This window comes from Cryptotermes secundus, unplaced genomic scaffold (genome assembly GCF_002891405.2).
Source record: "Cryptotermes secundus unplaced genomic scaffold, Csec_1.0 scaffold693, whole genome shotgun sequence".
In the NCBI taxonomy this organism is placed as follows: domain Eukaryota; kingdom Metazoa; phylum Arthropoda; class Insecta; order Blattodea; family Kalotermitidae; genus Cryptotermes; species Cryptotermes secundus.
The window spans coordinates 1,456,060-1,478,710 of NW_019722434.1; the positions used below are offsets into that span (position 1 = coordinate 1,456,060).

At 42.4% G+C, this 22,651-nt stretch overlaps 1 protein-coding gene across 2 annotated transcripts in view; it reads left to right on the top strand.

Moving 5' to 3' along the window:
* LOC111861442 (serine/threonine-protein phosphatase 6 regulatory ankyrin repeat subunit A) overlaps positions 1-22,651 on the top strand; it is a 30,470-nt gene that overhangs the window by 1,436 nt on the left and 6,383 nt on the right. The window contains exons 3-17 of one of the 2 annotated variants that reach the window (XM_023846015.2): positions 1,084-1,284; positions 3,058-3,210; positions 5,181-5,384; positions 6,928-7,093; positions 8,477-8,605; positions 9,787-9,919; positions 10,611-10,820; positions 10,953-11,139; positions 11,666-11,774; positions 12,408-12,588; positions 14,695-14,812; positions 14,895-15,108; positions 17,456-17,543; positions 20,561-20,569; positions 21,212-21,441. In XM_023846015.2, coding sequence (XP_023701783.1) covers positions 1,084-1,284; positions 3,058-3,210; positions 5,181-5,384; positions 6,928-7,093; positions 8,477-8,605; positions 9,787-9,919; positions 10,611-10,820; positions 10,953-11,139; positions 11,666-11,774; positions 12,408-12,588; positions 14,695-14,812; positions 14,895-15,108; positions 17,456-17,543; positions 20,561-20,569; positions 21,212-21,441 — 2,332 coding nt within the window. The remainder of the gene's footprint in view (positions 1-1,083; positions 1,285-3,057; positions 3,211-5,180; positions 5,385-6,927; positions 7,094-8,476; positions 8,606-9,786; positions 9,920-10,610; positions 10,821-10,952; positions 11,140-11,665; positions 11,775-12,407; positions 12,589-14,694; positions 14,813-14,894; positions 15,109-17,455; positions 17,544-20,560; positions 20,570-21,211; positions 21,442-22,651) is intronic. The other variant, XM_023846016.2, reaches the window with a different exon arrangement.

The following is a 22,651-nucleotide window of genomic DNA, read 5'->3' on the forward strand; positions in this document are numbered from 1 at the left end:
TTATACCATTTATCAAGTTTCATCATAATCTCTTAGAGGATTCAAATACATAAACATTCATTCCTCAGTTGGTGATTAAAATTAAACTAAAATTGACAAAATTTGGTGTAAATGTTCAGCACTACATTTTGAACAGGATGAGTTCAGTAGTTTGGTTACTGTTATTAGTGAACAGTTATGTGGATCTAAGATGTGCTTTTCAAATTCAAAATGCATGTAGTATATATAAAATGTAATTTTGCCAGTCAGTTTCATAGTTCCTACTGTTGGCCCAATAGAGAGCACCCAAGTACACTGTGAAATGCCCTTGCACTTTTGCTGACATGTACAGTAGCCACAGCTGCTGAAGTGCTGCTTAAGTGTTCTGTGGTAGAGTTTCTGTATGCAGTTTGAATTTTCATTCCCAGTTTTTTTTTTTTTTAATTATATGATTAAATTTAATGTTGTCAGTGTGAGTATTATTTGTCCTTTAAAGTTTCAACTGCTGTGTGTTATGATATTGGGACCGCCTCTGTGGTCTAATGGTCAGAGTTTCTGGCTACAGATCCAGATGTCTGGGTTCGATTCCCAGCGCTACCAGATTTCTTTCTGAGAAGTAGTGGGTCTGGAACAGGGTTCACTTAACTTCATGGTGTTAATTGAGGAGCTATTTCAAGGAGATAGCGGCTTTGGTCTAGAAAACCGAAATTAACGGCTGTGGGGATTCGTTGCACTGTCTATGCGACACCCTCTATCTGCTGAGGTTGGCACTAACTTCGCCGACAAGCGGCGGTCACTCGGTCAGTCTAGTTCGCTTGCAGACTAACTCACAGATGTTTTTTTGTGTGTGTGTGTGTGTTATGATATTGACAGGGAGAGCAACCACATGGGGGGGGGGGAAGAACAGGTACTTCTGCTTGTTCGTAGGTAAAATTTGAACTTGATGTATGGCTCCTATCAGTGTCTGGATCTTTTTATGATTTTATGGTGTAACTTTAACAGCTAATAATGATACAAACCAATAATGTCCCGGATACAGTAACATTAAATTGAATCACATGGAAAGTACAGTGTGCTGTTTGTGGTTGGGATGATCTATTTCAGGACACTGTGGAAGTTCTGCTGAAACACAAGGCTGATATCAATGCTAGGGACAGACATTGGCAGACACCACTACATGTAGCTGCTGCTAATAATGCTGTTCACTGCGCTGATAACCTGATACCTCTGTTACCTAACATCAATGTGACTGATAGGGGCGGGCGCACCAGTCTGCATCACGCGGCATACAATGGCCATCATGAGGTATTGGTCCACACTTGGTTCTTTCTTGCATCCAGCTTATACCACAATGGCATATGGAGTTCAGCCTGTTTCGTCCAGTAGTGTTTGAGTTGTTTCGTGAAACTAAAGTATCAAGGTCATGCAACAGGAAGTCACGATGGTGCCATTTCTCTTTAAATATTTCAAAGTACAGTGCTGACTGTTACACCTTCTTCAGTGTTAAAAAACTCTCTGCATTCTGCCCACACAATATGTTTATGAGTTTCATATGACTCCCAAAATAAACAGGGGCACACAGTAGCATAGTTGGTTGAGGCACTATGCTAGAAGCTGGAAGGTCGCGAGTTCGAATCCCGATGAGGTCATTGAATTTTATCAATTTATCTAATCCTTCCAGCTGCACTATGGCCCTAGGGTGGACTCAGCCTCTAACAGAAATGAGTACCAAGAAGTTTCCTGGGGGCTAAAGGGTGGCTGGCCAGCATGTAAGGCTGATAGCCTCAGTGCCATCTGTAAGCTGATTGTCTAGAAAATGTGGGGGCCTCAACACCTCACAACCATGCAGAATAAACAGTGGCGTCAGATCCCAGAAGTCACAGCTGTGAGAACATCAGATTCAGCACATTAATTATTTTCCTAAAGAGCTCCATTTGCTCATGTTTTAACACAGATATGGTGTTCTGACGTGAGATAGACACTTAATTAAAATAAAAATACTGTTTAAATGAATTTCAGGCCTCAGAGCATTAAGTTCATACCTTTGAAAGGAGTACTGTATCTCAGCATCACACTGTTAGCCAGTGTAAGGAAGAGTGGCAACAAGAGCAGAAAGTGAGTGTAAATATTTTACATGATGATGGCCATAAAAACCCAAGACATGTTGTAAAATAATAAAGTTTATACATGAATTGTGGTGATGGAACCAATAATAAGTTTGTATCTTTAAAATTATGATTGATGCTTTAGTTAATGATGCTGTCTTTTCTTCTTTGGGGGAGGGGGTTATTTATAATTAATGAAAATGCAAGGGTCAAGATGTTGTGGCACAGGATGATAGGATGATTAATGAATGTGTAGCAATTGGTGGAATGAGAATTGACATGGGAAGCCAAAGAACTCTGAGGAGAGCCACCCCAGTGCCACTTTGTCGACAACATCCCACTTTACTTGTCCTGGATTACCAGACCGGTTGATCTAGAGGTGAGGCTCAAGACTTGTATACGGCAGGTGCTGTGTTCAAATCTTGCCCAGGACACTGACTATCTTGACTGAGGTTTCGTTCTAGGCTGCCACAGCGCTGACAATTATAGGCACTATCTTCTCGAATATAATGGTACATATTGTGATAGAAGTCCACTGACTTTGTGGAGGAACATAACTGCTTCCATCTTCAGGGTCAAGAGTAACCCAAGCAGCTCTGCTTTCTGCTCAGTTCTTGCTGGTTGCTTTCTTGGCTTACTCTTTGACCCTGAAGATGGAAACAGTCTGTTTCTCCAAAACACTGGAGAATTTTTACTGGACTTCATGGCGTCACATCTTCAGAATATCAGGGTTTCGCTAGTGCAGAGTGTGTGGGTTTAGTAAGAAGTATACAATACAGTGAAATGCTTGTTCAGTGTTTCTTGATTTAAGGCTTTCTCCCATTTGCCATTCAATTAAGTGATCTCAGATCACCAGTCTCATTGTTAAGTTTCTCCCTGTGGTGTTCAGATCCACTGTTCTGTAAAGGAACTGCAAATTGCTCTCTCACTGCTGTGAGAAGCCACATCATATACAAACTTATTCTCTTTGCAGATGGCTGAGCTTCTGCTTACTCAGGGCTGTGTGGTGAATGCCTGTGACAAGAAGGATAGACGGGCTCTGCACTGGGCTGCCCACATGGGCTATGAGGATGTTGTGAGGCTCTTGATCAACCACGCTGCTGATGTGAATGTGAAAGACAGAGATGTGAGTGCAATGTTATTGTACCTGCTGACCTCGTAAACACTGGCTGCACTCAGATGCTTCATTTGCCTGTCTAGGCCACAAGTCAAATGATAATGGATTAAAATTTAATGAGATATTTTCAATTAATAAAATTATTTATAAGAGTACTGTCTTCTTGGATATGGCCCAAAGGGTTCTGGTAGAACTTCACTGTTATATGGAGGAACATATGACTCCATTTTCAGGGTCGAAGGTTGAGCCAGGCTAGTAGCTGGCAAGAACTAGACACTCTGCTTGCTAGCTGGAGAACATTCATTCAAAACTTGATAAACCAGACTACACAGCCTCACATCCCAGAAGACCGTAATCATCATAATGTCTGTCATACAAATGTCAAACTTCACATGAATAGTGCGACAAGAAAAAATAATGAATGTTGTTATAATTTATTCAAATCCACAGTTGGGCTAGCTCATTGGGTATTTTGAATGTCCAGATGGATGCCAGGGGTTCTGTTTGAGTCAGGGATTTCTTCCACCCCTAATCCCTGATATAACCCCACAGGAGAAAGTCTGCTGCTGTCAAGTCAGGTGACTGAGGGGGCCAGACAAGGAGAAATTTCCAATGTTGTGTGATGACTGTTGTCAGCACTGTATGCAGCTTGGACGTGAACTGACCTCGTGAATGAACTCCATTACCCACTAGTTCATTCGACTCTGTTTCAAGAGTACCAAGAATATTCTGGGAGTAAAGGACAGCTGGCGCATAAGGCTGACATCCTCACTGCTCTCTGTTAGCCGATTGTATAGAAACTGTGGGAGCCTTGATGTCTCACAACCCTATGGGTCTCCATGGTCTGTTGAATGAATGAATGAATGTATAAGGGGTGTGCCAGCAGTTGCACTGTGACCGTCATTGATCTGTTGTGCTTCCCCTTTTCTCCATGGCCTGTTACATGGACAGCTTTACCTTTTCTTTATAATGCAGTACTATAAGTTCTGTTTTTAGATATTTCTTGATTTAAGGTTTTCCCACATTTGATGTTCAGTTTCAAGATCGCAAGCCAGTAATCTCAGTGCTAAATTATCTCCATTTAAAATTTTCCTCGGATTGGTGTTTAAATCCTATGGCTCCAAAATGAACCTTAAATGCATGTGTGAGTGCACTATTGCCAGTAATTGCTGGATGCAGAAGTTCTGTGTATGTACGTGTTGTTAAAGTGACTTTCTGTGTAGTGTGTGGAAACTTCGCATAACATTTTGTTTAATTATCTAGTCATGCGGTATGAAAGCAAAGATGGTTGGAAGAAAGAAATCATCACTCCTTGACCCACAGGAAACTGAAGTAGTGCTAGGAGAAGAAGAAGAAGAGTAACACATTGTGAACTGTTATTAATATGACTATGAAATTTGATTAGAGATGAACAGTTAAACATATCTGTAACATTTTATATAGGATGTTCATGTTATCCTAATGTTGCAAACATGGGGACTGTTATAAATAAATAAATATAGTTTGAGGTTATGTCTAAACTTTTTTTTGTTGGGGGTGGGGTGTTTGTAATTACATTGCCATCAATATCTAGCCTGTATAGCATCAATTGGAAAGATAATTGATGAATTGGAAGGAATTTGGAAGGATGTGGTCTTCATGTAAGTGAGGTAGTGCCTCAGTATTTGCCTGAGGACTGAGGAAAACTCTTGAAAATCTTGGTCAGGATAGCTGATGTCCAGGCTGATGACCAAACCAAGAACATTACTTCTAATGCAGTTCACTTAGCATGACACTGAATCATTGGGTTCTGTGCACTGTGTATGTCTCAAAATACAGATTACAGATGGAAACATTAATTGAGACAGGAATAATAGAAATCAGATTCTTGGAATTTGCAGGGGAATTGAAAGCTTTTATTTTGACTGCGCGACTGCCATCTCATGTCTCAGGCGAGTCAATGTCTGGAATTGTCAAGAGTATCTTTCCATCCTTTGCAGCTGTATACGCCGCTTCACGCTGCAGCTGCAAGTGGCAGTGTCACAGTGGCGCAGATACTCGCGGAGAGCGGTGCAGAAGTGGATGCCCGTAACTCCTATGGAAATACCCCCCTCCACATAGCATGTTTGAATGGACATTCCAATCTATGTAGTGAGCTGGCATACTGTGGTGCAGATATCAATGCACTTAACTACAGGGGCCAGGTGAGTGTACAAGACTTGTTTTTACTGTTGCTACTGCTCAATTACAACCCGCAAAGAAATTTAGAAAATCAGGTAGCCAGACATATATCTTGGTTGCCAGAAAAAGATAGATCACCTATTTTCTGTATCTGTGCTGTGACTTTGGCCTGTTTTCAGATCACAGTATTCATTCCTATTGCCATACTGTCTACTCTTAATACTGTAGCATGCAGACCTGTTGCTGGGCAATGACCATGAGATATGCAAATATTCAAGAGCTGTTACTTAGTAACACCTTCACAGACAAACATGTTCCCATGGAAACAAATCCACACACAACAGCAGAGGAACAGTTGGAAATACAGTTTCATGTGTGGTCTGTGCCGAGGCAATAGAGTGAGGATGATTGAGGCAAGTTAGTATTAGCCAAAGCGGCCTCCATAGTCTAGAGGTAATGTTCCCACCTCATGACTCGTGTTACGCAGGTTCAAATACCCGATGGAGGTCGTGGAATTTTTAAGGGTCAAAAAATTCAGGGAACAAGTCCTCCGGGAGGGACTTTAAGCCGTGTGTCCCATGTCGTAACTTTACGGCACATAAAAGAACCTCATATCTCCAAAGGAGATCACTGAGCCAAATTCAAGGACGTTTCCTGCCTAATGATAGTCTCTAAGGCCTCTGATAGATGGGGGAAGCATTATAGACACCGCTAAGCAAGTGGAGGCCGAACTCGCTTGCTCGGCGGGACTGATGGTACGCACCATTATTGGTAAGGTGTAGAGACTGGTAGAATATCATAGAGGGAAGCACAATGGACCAATACTGGTCTAAGTGCATGGGGAAACCCACCCTCTCCAATAACTAACTAACTAGTATTAGCCAACGGACGACAATATGAGCACAGAAACTGAAGAATCTCCATTGTTAATATCCATTACTGGGAAATTATTAGTGAAAGAGGACTGATAATACTTAGCATGTATTGTAGTGATTTGTAAAATGTATAAATTGGTGATGATGGTGTAATTACTTGTCGTTGTGATCTGTAAGTGGTCAATAAATCGAGCCACCAATCCAGACCCCATCTATAGTCACTCATGCACATGACATTATATATGCAGGCCTGGCATGAGATTGTGGGGGAGAAACTCAAATTAAAAAGTGAGATTAGTCATTTTGACTTAGGTACCAATTATGTTGACCTGGTCCAGTGATTGAGACTAGCTCTTTCTAACGGGCCCAATTGAGTAAGTTTATCCTTCCCTATCCTCCTGAAGATGGAGACAGATCCAGTCTCCGAAACGTCGTGGTCTTTTGTCTTTTACATACCAGATGATGGGTGAAGTCCAAAATAAGCCAAAAGAAGTACAGTATACACCATCGTCAGAATCCATTCAAGTCTATTTGTGTGGTGGCATAGTAGGTTCATTGCGATACCAGGACTCTTCTCCATCTAGTGCTGAGGTGAGGAATGTGTGGGGTTTCTACCTCCATTCCCTCGTATGTCTTTATGGCATGGTAGTTTTATTGAAGCACAGGTACAACTTGTTTCTGTTTCTTGCAGACTCCGCTGCACATAGCCGCTGCATCAACACACGGAGTGGGGTGCCTTGATGTACTCATTAAGATGGGAGCTGACATAAATGTCCAGAGTGAAGATGGAAGAACGCCACTGCACATGACAGCCATACATGGGCGCTTTACTCGCTCAAAAACTCTCATTGACCATGGTAAGTTTGAATGTAACTTGCTGTCTAATTGCCATAACCTCTTCACTACTGACATCTCTCTAGAACATGTCTGACGACACAGCACACTCAGTGCAGCCAACCGTATGGCAGAAAAGCCCTGTGTGTTCAGTCGGATCTGCATTATAGTGACTCTGAATCCCGTTGTATGGTGAAAATAGAATCTACGCTATTTCCGATAAAGATAAAACGATGTGTGTTATGTGATAATGACAAATTCAGTATTGTTATTCAGTGGCCCTGTATATATCCCTGTATCATGAGTTAACCTACAGCATTCTGACTCATGAACTACTATAATGTAGTAAGCTTATACTACCAACACATAACCCAAAAATTCCTAAAATGAACAAAATTGAAGTTAAGATTTTCAAAAATTAACTTCTTATTCAAATTTGAGATTTTCACACAGAGAAAGTTAAAATAGAAGTGTACTGTTGTGCAGGATATGCTGTGATGTGGTGCAATAGAATTTTACCACCATTTTGGAGGAACATACTGCCTCCATCTTCAGGGTTGAAAAACAAACCAAGCCGACAGCCAGCAAGCAGAGTGAGCAGTATGTTCCTCTGAAATGTCAGTGGAGGTCCATCAGACTGTGCAGCGTCACATCCCGTAAGACCTTACTCTGCAAATTCACGGCTGTGAGAACCTCAAATTCAGCAAAGTTAAAGTGGTGCTGGTCTCCTGGGATGTGAAACTAACTTCATGGAGCTGAGTCCCTCTTGAGAAGGCACCAGTCATGCAGCTACTCAAGAACTTCCCAGCATCTTATGGAACCTGAAGGTTCATTGCCATGTTCACAAGAGCCCTCCACTGGTCCCTATTCTAAGTCAGATCAATCCAGTCCATACCATGCCATCCTATCTCTCTCCCACCAGTATCCTATATGCACTGCTCTCTCATTCGTGCTACTTGTCATACCCATCTCATCCTCCTTGACTTGATCATTCTAATTATACTTGGAGAAGAGTAGAAATTATCCTGGGATGACATCATATAATTTCATAAGTTGTTTGAAATATTTTGGCAGAACCTGCTACTTCCATTTTCAGGGCGGCAGTTGGAGGCAACAGACACCAGGTTCCTCTGAAACATTGGTAACCTAAGTTGCTGGTTTAACTGAGCTGTCAGTATGGAGACTGTATGTCACCAGTGTTGTGCTGATCGGTGAATGTGGAGAAATTAGTACGAGTAGAATGAGAACTGGCAGGGGAAACTGAAGTATTCAGAGAAGACCCGTACCAGCACCACTTTGTCCACCACAAATCTCACACGACCTGACCTGGGATTGACAAAGTCAGTGATTAACTGCCTGAACTGTGGTATGGCAGCTCACGCCTGATATTCTTCTTCTTTTGACAGGAGCTGTTGTGGACAGCATGGATAAGATTGGCTGTACTGCACTGCACATAGCTGCCCTGTATGGTCACGAGCTCCTGAGTGGAACACTGCTGACTTTTCAAGCAGATCCTAGCAAGAGCGGATATGAAGGTACAGTGTTGCAGTTGTCTTGCTTCTTGACTCTTTCATCTCTCTTCGGTAGTCACTGAGTAGTTCCTGCTGATTGAATGTAACAAAATATAACAACACATTACCTTCCTGTCAATATACGCCAATTATGTGATAGCTAGTACTGTTGCAGTGTGATGTCATTGTGCCTGCACAGAAGTCTGTTTACTGAATTGTTCCCTAGAAGCAGGTTGCATAACCTCGCTGTTCCACTGTTGCCAGCATGTATCACGTATGCTCACTGGTCTGTTACAGAGCAACGCCTTGCTGTTGCCAGGAAATGAGTAGTGGAGACTGAGAAGTCTTAGTGTGTGCTCATGATTTGTAAAGTGTGGAGATCAGCGATAGCGTTGTAATTACTTATTTCACATTGTGTCTCTGAATCAATATCCAATCCATACCCCATCTGTAGTCACCCATAATACGTGACAGTATTTTTTTTATTTGCAGTTGGGCCCACTGCTGAATGGGTATGCAACCTGAAGTGTAGAACCTCCCTATTGTTTAGTGATCTATTTCACCTTCACCATTCAGTCATTTTTTTGCCAGTAGCAGCAGCAGCAGCATGGCTGTTCCCCATAAACTACCACTGCTTCCCATCTACATGGACGTGTGCATCAAACGTTCTTTCACACTGACACTTGTTTGGCCATTTTGGAACATGTCAGTCCATTTGTACATGCATCGCTGAGGCAGATATTTGCACCTTACTGTGGCGATAGTCGTCAACGAATTTAGCCTACAAAAATCGAATACTTGTGTACATACTGATGCCACTAATTGTAAGTGAAACATGAATGCCAAAGTTAACTAAGTCATCACAGCAGTGGGGAGGTTATATGCTTGGGGCTGCATGTGCACTTTGCAGTGGGGCCAATTTTGACTGGGGGGAGATTGTAAACATTTTCTGGATGCTTTCAGACTTGCCCTTGTATATTGTGTCATCTGGTTCATATACTTTCCCTAGCACATTGATGTGAACAGCCTGTATTCCTGTAACAGATAGACCAAGTTGTACACCCATGGGAAACAACTTATGATACCTTAGTGTTACATAGCTCACTCTGTCTGACATGGAATCCCCTCTTAATCTTTTCATGAAACATAATTTCAATTTACCCCCAAGTACTCCATAATTATTAATACTAACATGATGTCCGCAGGTCGGACACCACTTCACATGTGCTGCCTTGGTGGGTTTGTGGAATGCTGTCGTAAATTCTTGCAAGTAGGGGTTGATATTGACATTCAGGACAATACGGGCAAGACTCCCTTACATTTGGCAGCATTTAAAGGGTGAGTGTCTGTGTATTTGGAGTTTGGACACAGCTTGTGTTTCAGCCACAGAACATCTTGCTTGCGTGTTGTAGTTAATCTAATTGAAAATGTATATTTCTTATGTTTTTAACTGTTTCCCTCTCTCTGTTGCATTATTGTGACAGTGTATGTATGCATTCTGTCTGGCTGAGCAAGAGCTCATGTGCACTGCCCAACTGGCAAGCCTGGCATTTTTTTATACCAAAATTACTGCTCTGAGTTAAGATCTGGCCGCCATCACCGCAGCATTGGGGGATTTAAAATTGTTAGGATAACTGGCCTCCGAGACAAGGTAAGAAGCCAAAAGAGCTGACCACTTTACCGTGACATTCAACACTGTACGTCCCTGACGTGGCCATACTGTGGCCCTGAGTTCCCTGCAGCTCTTTGGGACCATTGCCATGTCTTGCAGAATATTAGTTCATCCCTCTTCTGCAATTGAATTCAATATAAGAAAACATGCTACATGAGAAACAGGTTCCTAAGCAGCCGTGACATCCAGTTCACATTCAAACTTCTAAATATCATCATACCAACTCCGATTTTAGTAATTCTGGCCACCAATGTTATGTGCCATTGTCTGATAATTTATGCTTGTGTTTTCTGTGACGTCTGACAAGTTGAATGCGCTATATTGAAGGCACAGGATAATGAGCACATCTTTTCAAAGGTCAGTTGACTGTCTCGATCTGCTGGTAAGCAGTGGTGCCAACTTCCAGCTACAAGATGCACAGTGTCGAATACCCCTCCATTATGCAGCTGCACAGGGCCAATATCCATGTGTGTTTACATTGGTTGGGATTGGAAGTCAGGTGAACAAGCAAGATGTGGATGGTTGCACACCTCTCCACCAGGCAGCAGCACAGGACTTGGAGGGAAAGTAAGAGTTGCTTCTACTCTTTTGTTCTCTATGCATACTTCCTGGAAGAGCAAAGGTCATATATGTTTGAGTCCTAGTGTCAAGTTTGCTGTCTTCAAAGATGTTCCGGTAAAGTTGCTGTTTTGCACGCAGGTGTGTGGAGTACCTGTTACAGCACAAGGCAGACCCCAGAGTGCAGGATAATAGGGGCTACACTGCAATCCACTATGCTGTGGCAGGCGGCAATCAGGCAGGCCTGGAGTTCCTGTTGTCAGCTGTTGGCTTGTCTTTCAGTCTCAGTAGTGATGACATGCCCAAGGTGACCCCTTTACACTTAGCGGTGAGTGCTGAGTTCACCTGTATGTTGCAAAGGAAATATACATTGAAGGTTTCTTTGAGGATCTGTCAATTTGAATGCTGAACAGTGAAAAATTTTAAATGGAAATTTTATAGTTGCATTGTTGACTTGGTTCATTACAATTCAATGTTAATTGAGGGAAAGTCTTAAATTGAAGAACATGAAATTGGATTTCCACTATATTAGTGGGTAGCAAGTAACTAACTCTATGATCTAGAGTTCTTTTTGAGAAGCTAGCAGTTGCTCAGCTATTTAAGAAGTTTGCTGAATTTTTTGGAAGCCTGAGGTTCATTATCATATGAAGAATGTCCTGCTACTGGTCCAAATCCTGAATCTGATTAATGTAGTTCATTCCTCCTACTCGTATTTCCAGAATGTCCATTGTAATGGTTTCCTGCCGTCTGTGCCTCGGTGCTGAGACCTGAAAGTCCTGCTTGCCATCCTGTTCTGGCACCCTCATTAAATGAAATGATATTCAGCACATATTCATGGACCTCTGATGTTTCAGGCCTACCATGGACATGGTAATATTCTGCGACTGCTGTTACCGCTCTTCTCAAATGCAAATATCAAAGATGACACTGGCAAAACACCTCTAGATCATGCCTCGTTTAAAGGTAATGTCAGGGCTCACATATTGCAATTTGTGTTCATATATTGCACACCTGGAGTTGTAGGGCCACAATTCATAAAACTAACGTTTTGCAGGATTGAAATTTTGTGTTGTGTACCTAAATGCATGTTGTGCTAACGATGGATATCTCATGTGGCAGAGAGGAGACCGTCCGTACACTGTACACTGTTATTACACTGTGTTAAAAGCCACTTCAGCCTCCAAATAGTGCAGTGAAATGCTATTTCACTTCTTTTCGACCCCTAGCAGTATTTTGAATATTCTTAAAAATTTGCAGTTGGAATAGTATGCAAGTTGTATGGTATGGATCAAAATTCACATTTGTGTACATTGCAGTTGCACTTTATGCAAGGGATGCATTCATTAATACCTTGCATTATTGAAGACAAGTTTTCTCATAGGAATGAATGCACATGTGATTCCTGTCAAATATTTTGGAATATGTATTATTTCAGACTTTGCACATAAAGTGAGGCTATTAATATTTTTTATATCACACTACTTCAAATTTGCATAAAATGTGCCCACACTGGTGTCCGAATTTGGTCTGGCCAACTTACCTTTGACTGAGTTTGAGCTTGCCAGTTTCTTGAGCGGGGACTCATTTGAGTTTCAGGTCACCGTCAGTGTGTGCAGTTGCTGTTGCGCTGTGGGGCTCTTGTAAGTGTGCATGATAACGTGACACATCGGACGCCTGTCCATGCAGCTGTAGCAAATGGCCACAAGGAATGTTTACTGCTGCTCTTGGAGAACACTGAGGAGAGCCAGGTTGTGGACAGTGTGGACTACAAGAAGCGGTTAGGATACTAACATTCGTCACATTCAGTGTTGGAGAATCTCACACATGGCTGTGAATATTACGGTCTTCTGGGATGAGATGGTGTGCACTGTGGTAGAGTGTTACCAACTTGCTGCAGCAGGTTCCTCCAAAATGTTGTTAATGACCTACCAGATTACATGGCATCATAACCTAGAAGACTTAACAGCTCCTACCCTCTTTACCCTTACAGTTTGGTCATGGTGGCTTATTTTGTTCCTGGTTCCTTTGGTTTGTTCTCAGTGCTCCCCTGATGGACTGGGGTGTCCAAGCTTTGAGCATTGCTCGAGAAAAGTCAGTATCTCCAAAATAACTATTTAATGACAGTAAATAAAACCAAAAAAAAATAACACAATAATTGCCATAACAATAATAACATAATAATCTGACTATTAACCTGTAACATGTGCAAACAGTAAGGACATTGCATATCTCTGGTCATATTTCTGTATTTGCAGCATAATCAAACCTGTAACCATGACCAGCTCAGTCAGTCCAGGCAGAAAACCCAGAAAAGAACATAACTCACCACCTGGTAACACTAACCCATTATCACATCGAACAAGAAACACAAATGGGGTAATGAAAGCCTAAACACATACAGAACCAACCCCAACAAAACTCTTATTGTGTTTTCAAGCTCAGCCACCCAAAAGCGGGGCATACAAGCCCAACCACATAGTAGTATAAAATCCCAGCAAACCTTGTTGCAATGCTCCTAACACATGCCTCGCAACGAGGCAGTCCCTCTTCCTCAATGGTCAGAAAAAGAATCCAAACAGAATTTAACCCCCTACCTCGCTGACTGCTGGTGTATGAGAGACAAACTGTTTGCTCCGCACACTTTTATGGAGGGCCTTTCCATTCTAAACAACTGGATGAAGGGGAAAGTCACGTATGTGGGAATGAAGGGATTATATAAACTGAGGAAGTAATGGCACAGTTGCCTTGGGGGAGGGGGGTGAAGGAGGGGAGGATACCGGACTGAATGGGCAACTCTTCGAGCCATCACTTTGAACATGGCTCATGTTCAGCCTTGTTGCTTAACTGGCATCCTGCTACTGAAGCAATTCAGTGAAGAAACAGATCTGTCGCACCTGCCATGGTCCAGTCTGACCAACAGAGGCCTTTTTTCTGCTTCTCGCCTTCACAAGTTAGGCAAGTTAATGCCTGTACCAGCCTCAAAATCCTCTTTCCAATGTCTTCTTTGTTTCCTTCTCAGTCTTCACCATGTGAGTGCATAATTCTACACTACCTTTGGTCCTCTGTCTTCACCCTTTCCATCTACATACCATTCCTGGCTCTTTCTATGTGTAGTAGTCACCAAACATCATGGTCAAATGGTTAACACACCCATTCCACTTTTGGGAGGATGTGTGTTCATGTGTCATATTGGATACTCTCCCTATTGTGACAGTTTTCTTGTGGCTTTTCTTACTTTGTCCATGCAAATGCTGGAGGAGTATTACCTTAAATTAGGCTTTAACTGCCTCCTTCTGCTTCCTTTCCTATTCATTTTTCACTGATCATCCTATTTTTGGATACGATATGACCTGAGCTACTGACAGTATTGTGAATAAGTTCGTGTCTGCTTCTTCTGACATGTTCAGTGCATGTCTGACTGATCCAAATGCAGACAGGTTTGGAAATGTAGGCATAGTATTACAGTTCTGCTACATGAACTCTCCTTTGTTTACTCACCACAGAAACCATACAAGGTATGGAAGAAGTGCATTGGGCATAAAATGTTTTATTTTATTCTATTTTGCAGCTTTTATTCCGCAAAGTTTTTGTTCTGATGAACATTTAGTGAGTTATGTGTGAGTTAAGCTTGAGAATAAGACAGAAATGTGCATGTCTTATGCAAAGTGTCAGCTTTTTGTCTGATTGTAACCAAACTGGAATTGGTCAACGAATTTTCATTATACTCCCCACTATCAAATTGAATGAATATCTGTTCAGTGATTTTCATGTCGTTTTGTGTGTGCAGATGGACAGATGCACACACTGATTTGAGTAGGCACTCCACAGGTTTGCAGATGTGCCTGAAATTATTAATTCAGCGGTACTTGTGCCATTGTTGCAGGACGCCTCTGATGCTGGGTGTGTCGGCAGGTCACAGTGAGTGCGTAGTATTGTTGCTGAAGTATGGTGCCAACACAAATCTCGTTGACGAAGATCAGCATCCCGCCCTTTTCAGAGCTGTAAGTGGGCATCACTGTGATAATGTAATTAAAGTCACAGGTAAAGAGAGTGGTGTGTTGCTAACACTGTGGTTTCCTCCAGGTGGTGCATGGGCACCAAGAGATTGTGGAGCTCCTGGTGGGCCGGGGGGCGAGTCCCACATTCCAGGATCGTGATGGCAAGTCAGCACTGCACTTGGCAGCCGCTTGTGGCCATCTGTCATGCCTTGCCACCTTGCTGGGGAACACAAGTGAAGACATGAGTGAACTGCAGGATAGCCAGGGGTGTACAGTCCTGCATTGGGCATGCTACAATGGTGAGGAGAATGTCAGCAGGGCCAGAAGAAATAACAGAATTACAAATCTTGTACAGTCCTGTAGAACAGTGCCTTATTAGTGCCTCTTACCTCATCCTTTCTGTACACCATATTTTATTCAGTTTATCCTTCATCTCTGCTTTATCACACTCTGCCACTTGACAAAGCACCCTTAAACGGCCATTTTTTCTTTCTCTGTTGGTCATGGCTTCTGTCTGCCTCCTTTTGGTTCACTCATTCATTCCCTGCCCCTATACCATACCATTTTCTCAATGTTTAGCCTTCTGCTATGAAGCTGGAGTTACCAGGTCCTCCAAAACTTTGGTAATGTTCTGCCAGACTACATGGCATCACATCCCACAATTCAGTAGTCATCATTGTAGAACAGCGGAGAGACACTTTGTATTGATAAGTAAAAGGTGTAAAGTATATGATTTTGGCTCTTAGGAATATGCCACATGAAATATTGAAGGTTTTACAGTGTTTGTCAAACATGTTAGTTTCCATCTCCGGGATTAATGACTATAGGGGGTGGGGGTCTTGTACAAATGTTACAGCAAATGGTGAGTCGAAGATGAAGCTGTGATTGGATGAAACAGCAGAGCAGGGTGCTATCCAATAGGTAGTGACCATGTGGTTAGTGAATCAGGCAGTATAAAAAGTTTTGGTGATCAGATAGACACAAAAGGAAGTGATGAGCTGTGCTTAGTAACCACACTGTAAATGTAACACATTCAAAAATGTTCTGGTGACCAGATGGTCCTCCAACCATCGCAGGGTCATTAATCCTGAAGATGGCACTTGCAGTGTTTCCCAAAGCTGCAATGGCTGCAGTCATACACTAAGCTGAAGCCACAGAAGCCTAATGACGAGATGTACAGCGCTTTCATGGGTTTGCTGCATCTGAGGTTCTCATGGCAGTGGCTATGAAGAGTATAGTCTTGTGAATTGTAACGCCACATAGATTGGAGAGAGTGCAGCATCACAGGAATATTCTGCCTCCATCTTCAGGATCAAAGACTGACAGAAGCAAGAGACTAGTAGAAATACCTTAACATGCCACCTGCTACTGCTGGCTTCTTGTTTGGCTTACTCTTCAGCACTGATAATGGAGGTGATATATTCTTCTGAAATGTTGAGCTGTCCAAATGACATGTCGTTACAGTCAAGACAGTTACATGGCCACGTGTATGAGCGACTAGAGACGGGGCTTGGATTGGTAATAGGATTTATTGAACACTTACAGGTCATAAGTACAAGCAAGTGTAATGCTGACACTAATTCACAGACTCAACAGAACACACGAAGTCTTCTCAATCTGCTGTATCTTCCCCAGTTGTCGCCTGGTAGCGGCTTCAGATGCCTCAGCTTCCGTGTTCACATTCTTAGTGGCCAGCTACTGTCTCACAACTTGCCCATTGCTCCAACAGACTTACTCCCGCGCTGGCGGCCATCTCACACCAACCTCCTACTCTTCTCACTGCTGTCTCAAGACCTTCTCATAATTGTAACTGCTCATTATATAGCCTCGGCATGGACTGCACAAGGAACACAGCTTCCTACAGTTCTTCTATTGTTTCATCATGTGGCTATCACTTGTACTGCGTAGAGAGCACCATCCTGTGTTACCGTATATGGCTGTTACCTAGCAACAGCCGTTGTTTATGGAGTCATTGCTTAGCAACTGGTCAACATACTACAGTACTTTTCATACAGTTGCTCTTGTCTCTGTTTTTGGGTAGATGGAAGGGGCTCCTGCTCTGTGGGTTCACATACAAGAAGCTGCATATGGAAGCAGCTCATTCCTTCTGATATGTTTCAGTGCACAGTGATAAGGACTAGCTTTGTCTGGAGAACTAAACATTTTGGACCCTAAAACCCAAATTGTATAGATAGAAACAGTTGCGCCATGTTATGAGTATGCTAAGTCTAAATGTTGCTGACAGTGGCGTGTTGTTATTTTGGACTTTTTAGAGCATGTTGAGTTTTTTAAATTTGTTTTCTCTCAGGCCAGACCTGTTTCTGTCATCAGGCATAAGGGAGAAAAGGTTCCCACTCTGTTGTGTCTGTTAGAAATAGCTCCTCTTGATTATGTGACCAGTAAGCACCACTGAATGCAAACCTTTTATTCTTGCACTTCATGGAAACAGATGGAGTTTCTGAAAAATTGTGTTTGCAAAACTCAGGTTCAGTGAGCAAGACGAGCTCCTGCTGATGGGCCAAACAGAGGTGGCTGTTCCCCCCTCTCACCTGGTGGTGGAAACATGAAGTTTCAAGAATGCTGTGTTTGAATAAGCTCAAGATGATATCCAAACTACTAGTGTTTGGTTGTACTATCTGTCTTCAGGTAATGCCAACTGCGTGGAGCATCTTTTGGAACAGAAGCATGTCCGGAGCATGGAGGGGAACCTCTTCTCGCCCGTTCATTGTTCTGTGTAAGTGTGAGTGCTGTCTTATATATGCAGCGCATATTGAAAATTTTGCATTTGCTGTAAAGCACCTTGCCTTGCCATAGTTGCAGCTTCAGATATTCGATTTGAGAGTGTCTGTGTGTGTTGCAATGGTGCCGTAGAATGTAAGTAGCGTAAGCAGGCGAGTGTATTGCGGAGTGAGTACACACAGTCCAGATGGAATGGAGAAGTGTGTACATAGTTGCAGTTGTTAGGTGAGGCAAGTTCAGATGTACTACAAGTAGAGGTTCCTGTTCTTTCTATATAACAGTGAAATTAAGAAGTGAAAGTTTACTTATGTAGCTGAAAGAAAGACTGGGAATGAGGTTTGAATCATGTTAAAAACTCTGCTGCAACACTTGCACAGTGCTTTAACAACTGTGGCTCCTGTGCTTATTGCAAGAGTACACAATGAATTTCATAATGCCCTTGGGCACTGTGTGTTAGGTCTGCAGCGGGAAATTGGAAACAAATGGGAAAGTTGGAATTCTTATGTATGATTAAAGAGAATTGCAAAGTGCGAACCTGTTTCACATGTTGAACATAACACATTTCACAAAAGATGGAAAGCAGAAATCATAAAACAGAGCTCATTCACTCAACCACCCACTTGACCACTGGTAATGCTGAAAACGTTATTATACGAGGGTGCAAATGGGATGAAAATGTAAGTAACAGAAATTGTGTCAATTTGTAATTATTGATATCTTCAGTACTAAGTAACCAAAGTCTATAAGCACAACAGACCACTGTAGGTCGCGGTGCAAGGGCCAAAGGCCCACCCCTTATACATTCATTATACAACCGAAGTGTGTCATTGACTTCGTTACCTTGGAAATGTGCACAGCGAAGCACGTAGATGGATCTGTACATATTGCGAGTGAAATCCGTTAGTAAGTGCGAGCTTCTGAAAAATGCAGTCCATTTTGTTGCATCTCTTACAGTTATGGCCATTTCTTTATAACAAATACAGCTAATTTAATTCCACTGTTTAGTGGATGACGCGATACTATAGGCAAGCTGCCAGCGTATGACGTCAGGCACCGATAAGGTGTCTGCTGGTAATGGTCATGCTGCATATATGAGAGAGTGCAGGAAAAGGAAGTGGTTAAAAGAAGATAATTGTAATAATGTACCCAAATGAAAAAAGTTCCATGCCAAACATCAGCGTGAATGTAGAGAAACACATAAAAACTTATTTGCTATATAGATTGCTGTAACTATAGCACACAAATAAAGTCTTCAATGTCTGCTTGCTAGTCATTGCTCGGTAACAAATCTTACCTGGTTAACACTTCGCAGCTCAGTATTCAACTGCTTAACTGCCTTCTGAATTTTATTATGAATGAATGAATTGAATTCATGAATGAAGTTTCTTTTATAAGTTCAGGAGGACCAAATAGAAACTATTGGTCTCTTGCATCCATTGTAGTGGAAATCCAAAGATGCCTCACATCCATAGAAACCTTTTTTTTATCTTTGTTGACATGAGAATGAATTTTAGCGAGCTGCTGCCTAGCAAACGGACTTCTGCTTGTTTGTTGATATCCCAGCTTCCTGGCAGTGTTTACCAGAACATTGTCTACCAAACGATGCTGCAACCTTATCCAACATTTTTAAATGTGGATAACATGCCCAAAGATACTTATGAATTAGATGAAATCAACCGATGTTTTCAACGTTAATCTTGTGAACCAAGGTTCCCCAATCATTTTTTACCCTTGTGCTGAGTTCTTCATCCCTCTTTACTTGCACAGCTGTTCCCACTGTCCTGTCTCACATTTGCCCACCACTGAAGGCTACATCATATTGTTACTGACACTGCAGTAAAGTTAAAACCAACAGTAGCATTTGTTTATGAATAATGGGTTTAACAGATTCACTGCCAGGCATTTAATTTGTTGCCACAGTGACTGGGTCATCCTATAGAAACCTCACACTTTGGTACCATAAGCAATGATTTCTTCCTGCTGTAATCAGAAACATTGTTGCATGTACCAGTTCGGCAGTTTCCAAGAGTGATCATCAAGAAAGAATAGGATTTTGCTGCCATGTGTTCGAGATATAATTATTCAAAACTCACCCTGAATTGTCCCATGTGCCAACCTTAGCCAGATATGTATGCAGTCATGAAGTTGACTGCTGGGATTGCCAGCAAATGTGTTAACATAAAACAGAAGTGTAACATAAAGCTTGTTAGTTACTGGATTGAGGTAGCTTGGGAAATTAGGTGCTGGTGCCTCACTGGCTTAAGTCCCAAGTGAACTCATATGAGGTTCATGACAGATAAAGTGTCACCAGAGCAGGTTTCTCCTCTTGAGTCTCATTGCTTTCCCCTGCCAGTCATCATTGTCATCATTCCACTGTTCCATATTCACCTGTCACTGCCCCCTGAGGTGTGCAGTCACCCTTATCACATCCTCATTGTGGAGCTTTATCTCTGACCCTGTAATTGGCCGGTTGCAAAGTGAGGGAAGTTTTTTTATGCTCTGTTTTATCATCTTTCCAATCTTTTGTGTTTGGGTTTTAATCTTGATGGCCAAGCTGAAACATGATCCTTAAATACATTAAATCCCATACTCATGTCATGTAAACCAACTAAATACTATGTACGATTTGAGGTTTTCATGGTGATGACTATGAAGAATGCCATCTTCTGAGATGTGGCACTGTAGATATTGTGTAAACTGACATTTCAGACGAACATACCACCTCCATCTTCAGGGCAAGAAAAAAAGAAAACATCCATGAACTGCAGCCACCAGTTCATGCTGGTTCCTTGCTCATGGATTTTTTCTTTCTTTTCTTTTTTAACCCTGAAGATGGTGATGTGTTCCTCCGAAACGTCGACTTATACAATATCTACGTGGTACCATATCCCAGAAGATGGCATTCTTCAAACTAAATGCTGTTTCATGTGAGGAGGAGAAATGCAGAAGTTGTTGCAGCTTACACTTGATGTGTTGTGTTTCCTTTGTTTGCGCATGCCTTGGCAAGTGCAGGAGCAATCCGTAAGTAGCTCATCATTTGCAGGAGATGTGCAGATGCTCCCAGTTTAAGCTGTAAATGTGACTTCAAACATAGTTAACATTCCTCTAGGCAGTTAATTGAATTCTGTATGAGTGTGATGCCTTTAGAAATCACCTAGTATTACTGAAATGGCAGTAGTATTAAAGCTTGATAGCTTATGATATGTGATGAATGAAAATTACTGTCTGCTGGGATATGATGTTGGTACCAGTGTTTTGGAGAAACCTTCTGGCTCCAGCTTCAAGATGGAATAAGCCAAGTGTGAAAGCATGAAGAAAATGGGACATGGAGGACTGCATTCAAAGAACTGAATGAAATGGTAGGAGTAAAGAGAACAGTGTAAAGAATATGGGCCCTTTAACAGACCATTCTCATGTTCCTCCATTTCCCATTGCCCATGCTTGGCTTACTTTCCTACCCTGAAGATGGAGACAGCCTGTGCATCTGAAACGATAGCTATCTTCCAGAGTAAGCATCGTCACATAACCTTCCCAGTCACAGGCATGAGATATTCATACCTCATGTTGCTGCTCTGTGCATGCAATGATGTTTTCTTAAAATCATCCATTACTAAGGAACTGTAGTAGCATCTTATCCAGAATTTCACACCCTCATCCTTCCAGCTTCCAAGGCAGTGAACAGTGCTTGGAGCTGCTGATCAGACACTTCGGGCCATCAATCGTAAACTTGAGGGACCACCGGGGACGCACGCCCCTCCACGTAGCTGCATTCCACAATAACGTAGACTGCATGCACTTGCTGCTTAGCAGTGGTGCCAGTGTGGAGGACAGGGATGTTACCGGCAAGACTTCGCTCCTTGTGGCCGCCTACAGTGGACAGTGCAATGCTATTGGTGAGTGCCTCAGAGTGTTACTGGGAAAGCATGGACAGCATACACATAATGCTTCCTTGACATCCAGTGGATTTAAGATCAGATTGAGGAAAATCCTAAATGAATGGTTTGTAGTGCCTCCAGGTATGGTACTGAAGTGAGTTGGTTTTGGGAGTGACACTGTATGCTTATATTTAGGTGTTCAGTTCAAATCCTGGCTGGGACACCAGCTATACCTACTGAGGTTTTCTATAGTTTTCCACAGTTACTTCAAGCAGATGCTGGGATTAGTACCTCAGCTGGGCTGTGATGACTCCCTTCCAGATCGTTTCCAATTTGTCATCAGTCAGCCTACCGTTCAGCACTGTTTACTCTGGGTGCTGACAGCATTATAGAATAGACCCCCTGTCCACCTAGGTAAGGGCGTAGAATCTGTTTCTGTTGTGGGGGCAGCCCTAGGGTCAGGGTGATCATGAGAGTGGTGGCTGTCGGAGGGACCCACAGCTGCACAGCACTGAAACACAGTGGGGTGCTGGCAGTCTTTGCATTCCAAGTTTTGTCTTGCGTTGAGATGAAATTCAGTTTGTAAGCAGAAAAACTGGCACACATTCTGACCATGGATCAAACTCAGAACCCTCTGAGCAAGTCCTGTGTAGTGCGATGATGCCACTAGGTGCTCTAGAACCTCAGGCGGAAGAAATACTGGTACTTCGTATCAGAACACAGGTTGTGGCAATACAAGGATCACTATCACCAGGGACTCAAAGAGTTGTTTCATTGTACTGAATGTTTGTGTTTTACTTCTGCCAGCACTCACATTATGGGTGGGAATCTTGGTCCCTGACATTATGGGAAGAGCAGGGTGCTGAGGGGTATATTGGAGCCTAACAAGATGGAGAGAGTTGCATAATGTGGAGCTTATAATTCATACTGAGCACCACATATTATTAGGATGATCAAAGCAGGGAGAATAAAATGAGCAGAGGATGTAGCATGTGTAGGAGAGATGAGAAATGCATACAAAGTTTTGGTAGGAAAACCTGAAGGACAGGAACCAGTTGAAGACTAGGCATAGATTGGTGAATAATATTAAATGGATCTTAGACAGACAGAGAGGAAGAGTATTGACTGTATTAATTTGGTTTAGGGTAGGGGCCAGCAGCAGGTTGTTGTCTATATGGCAATGAACCTTTGGTACCATGAAAGGCATTGCTTCAAGCAGGCTGTTGTC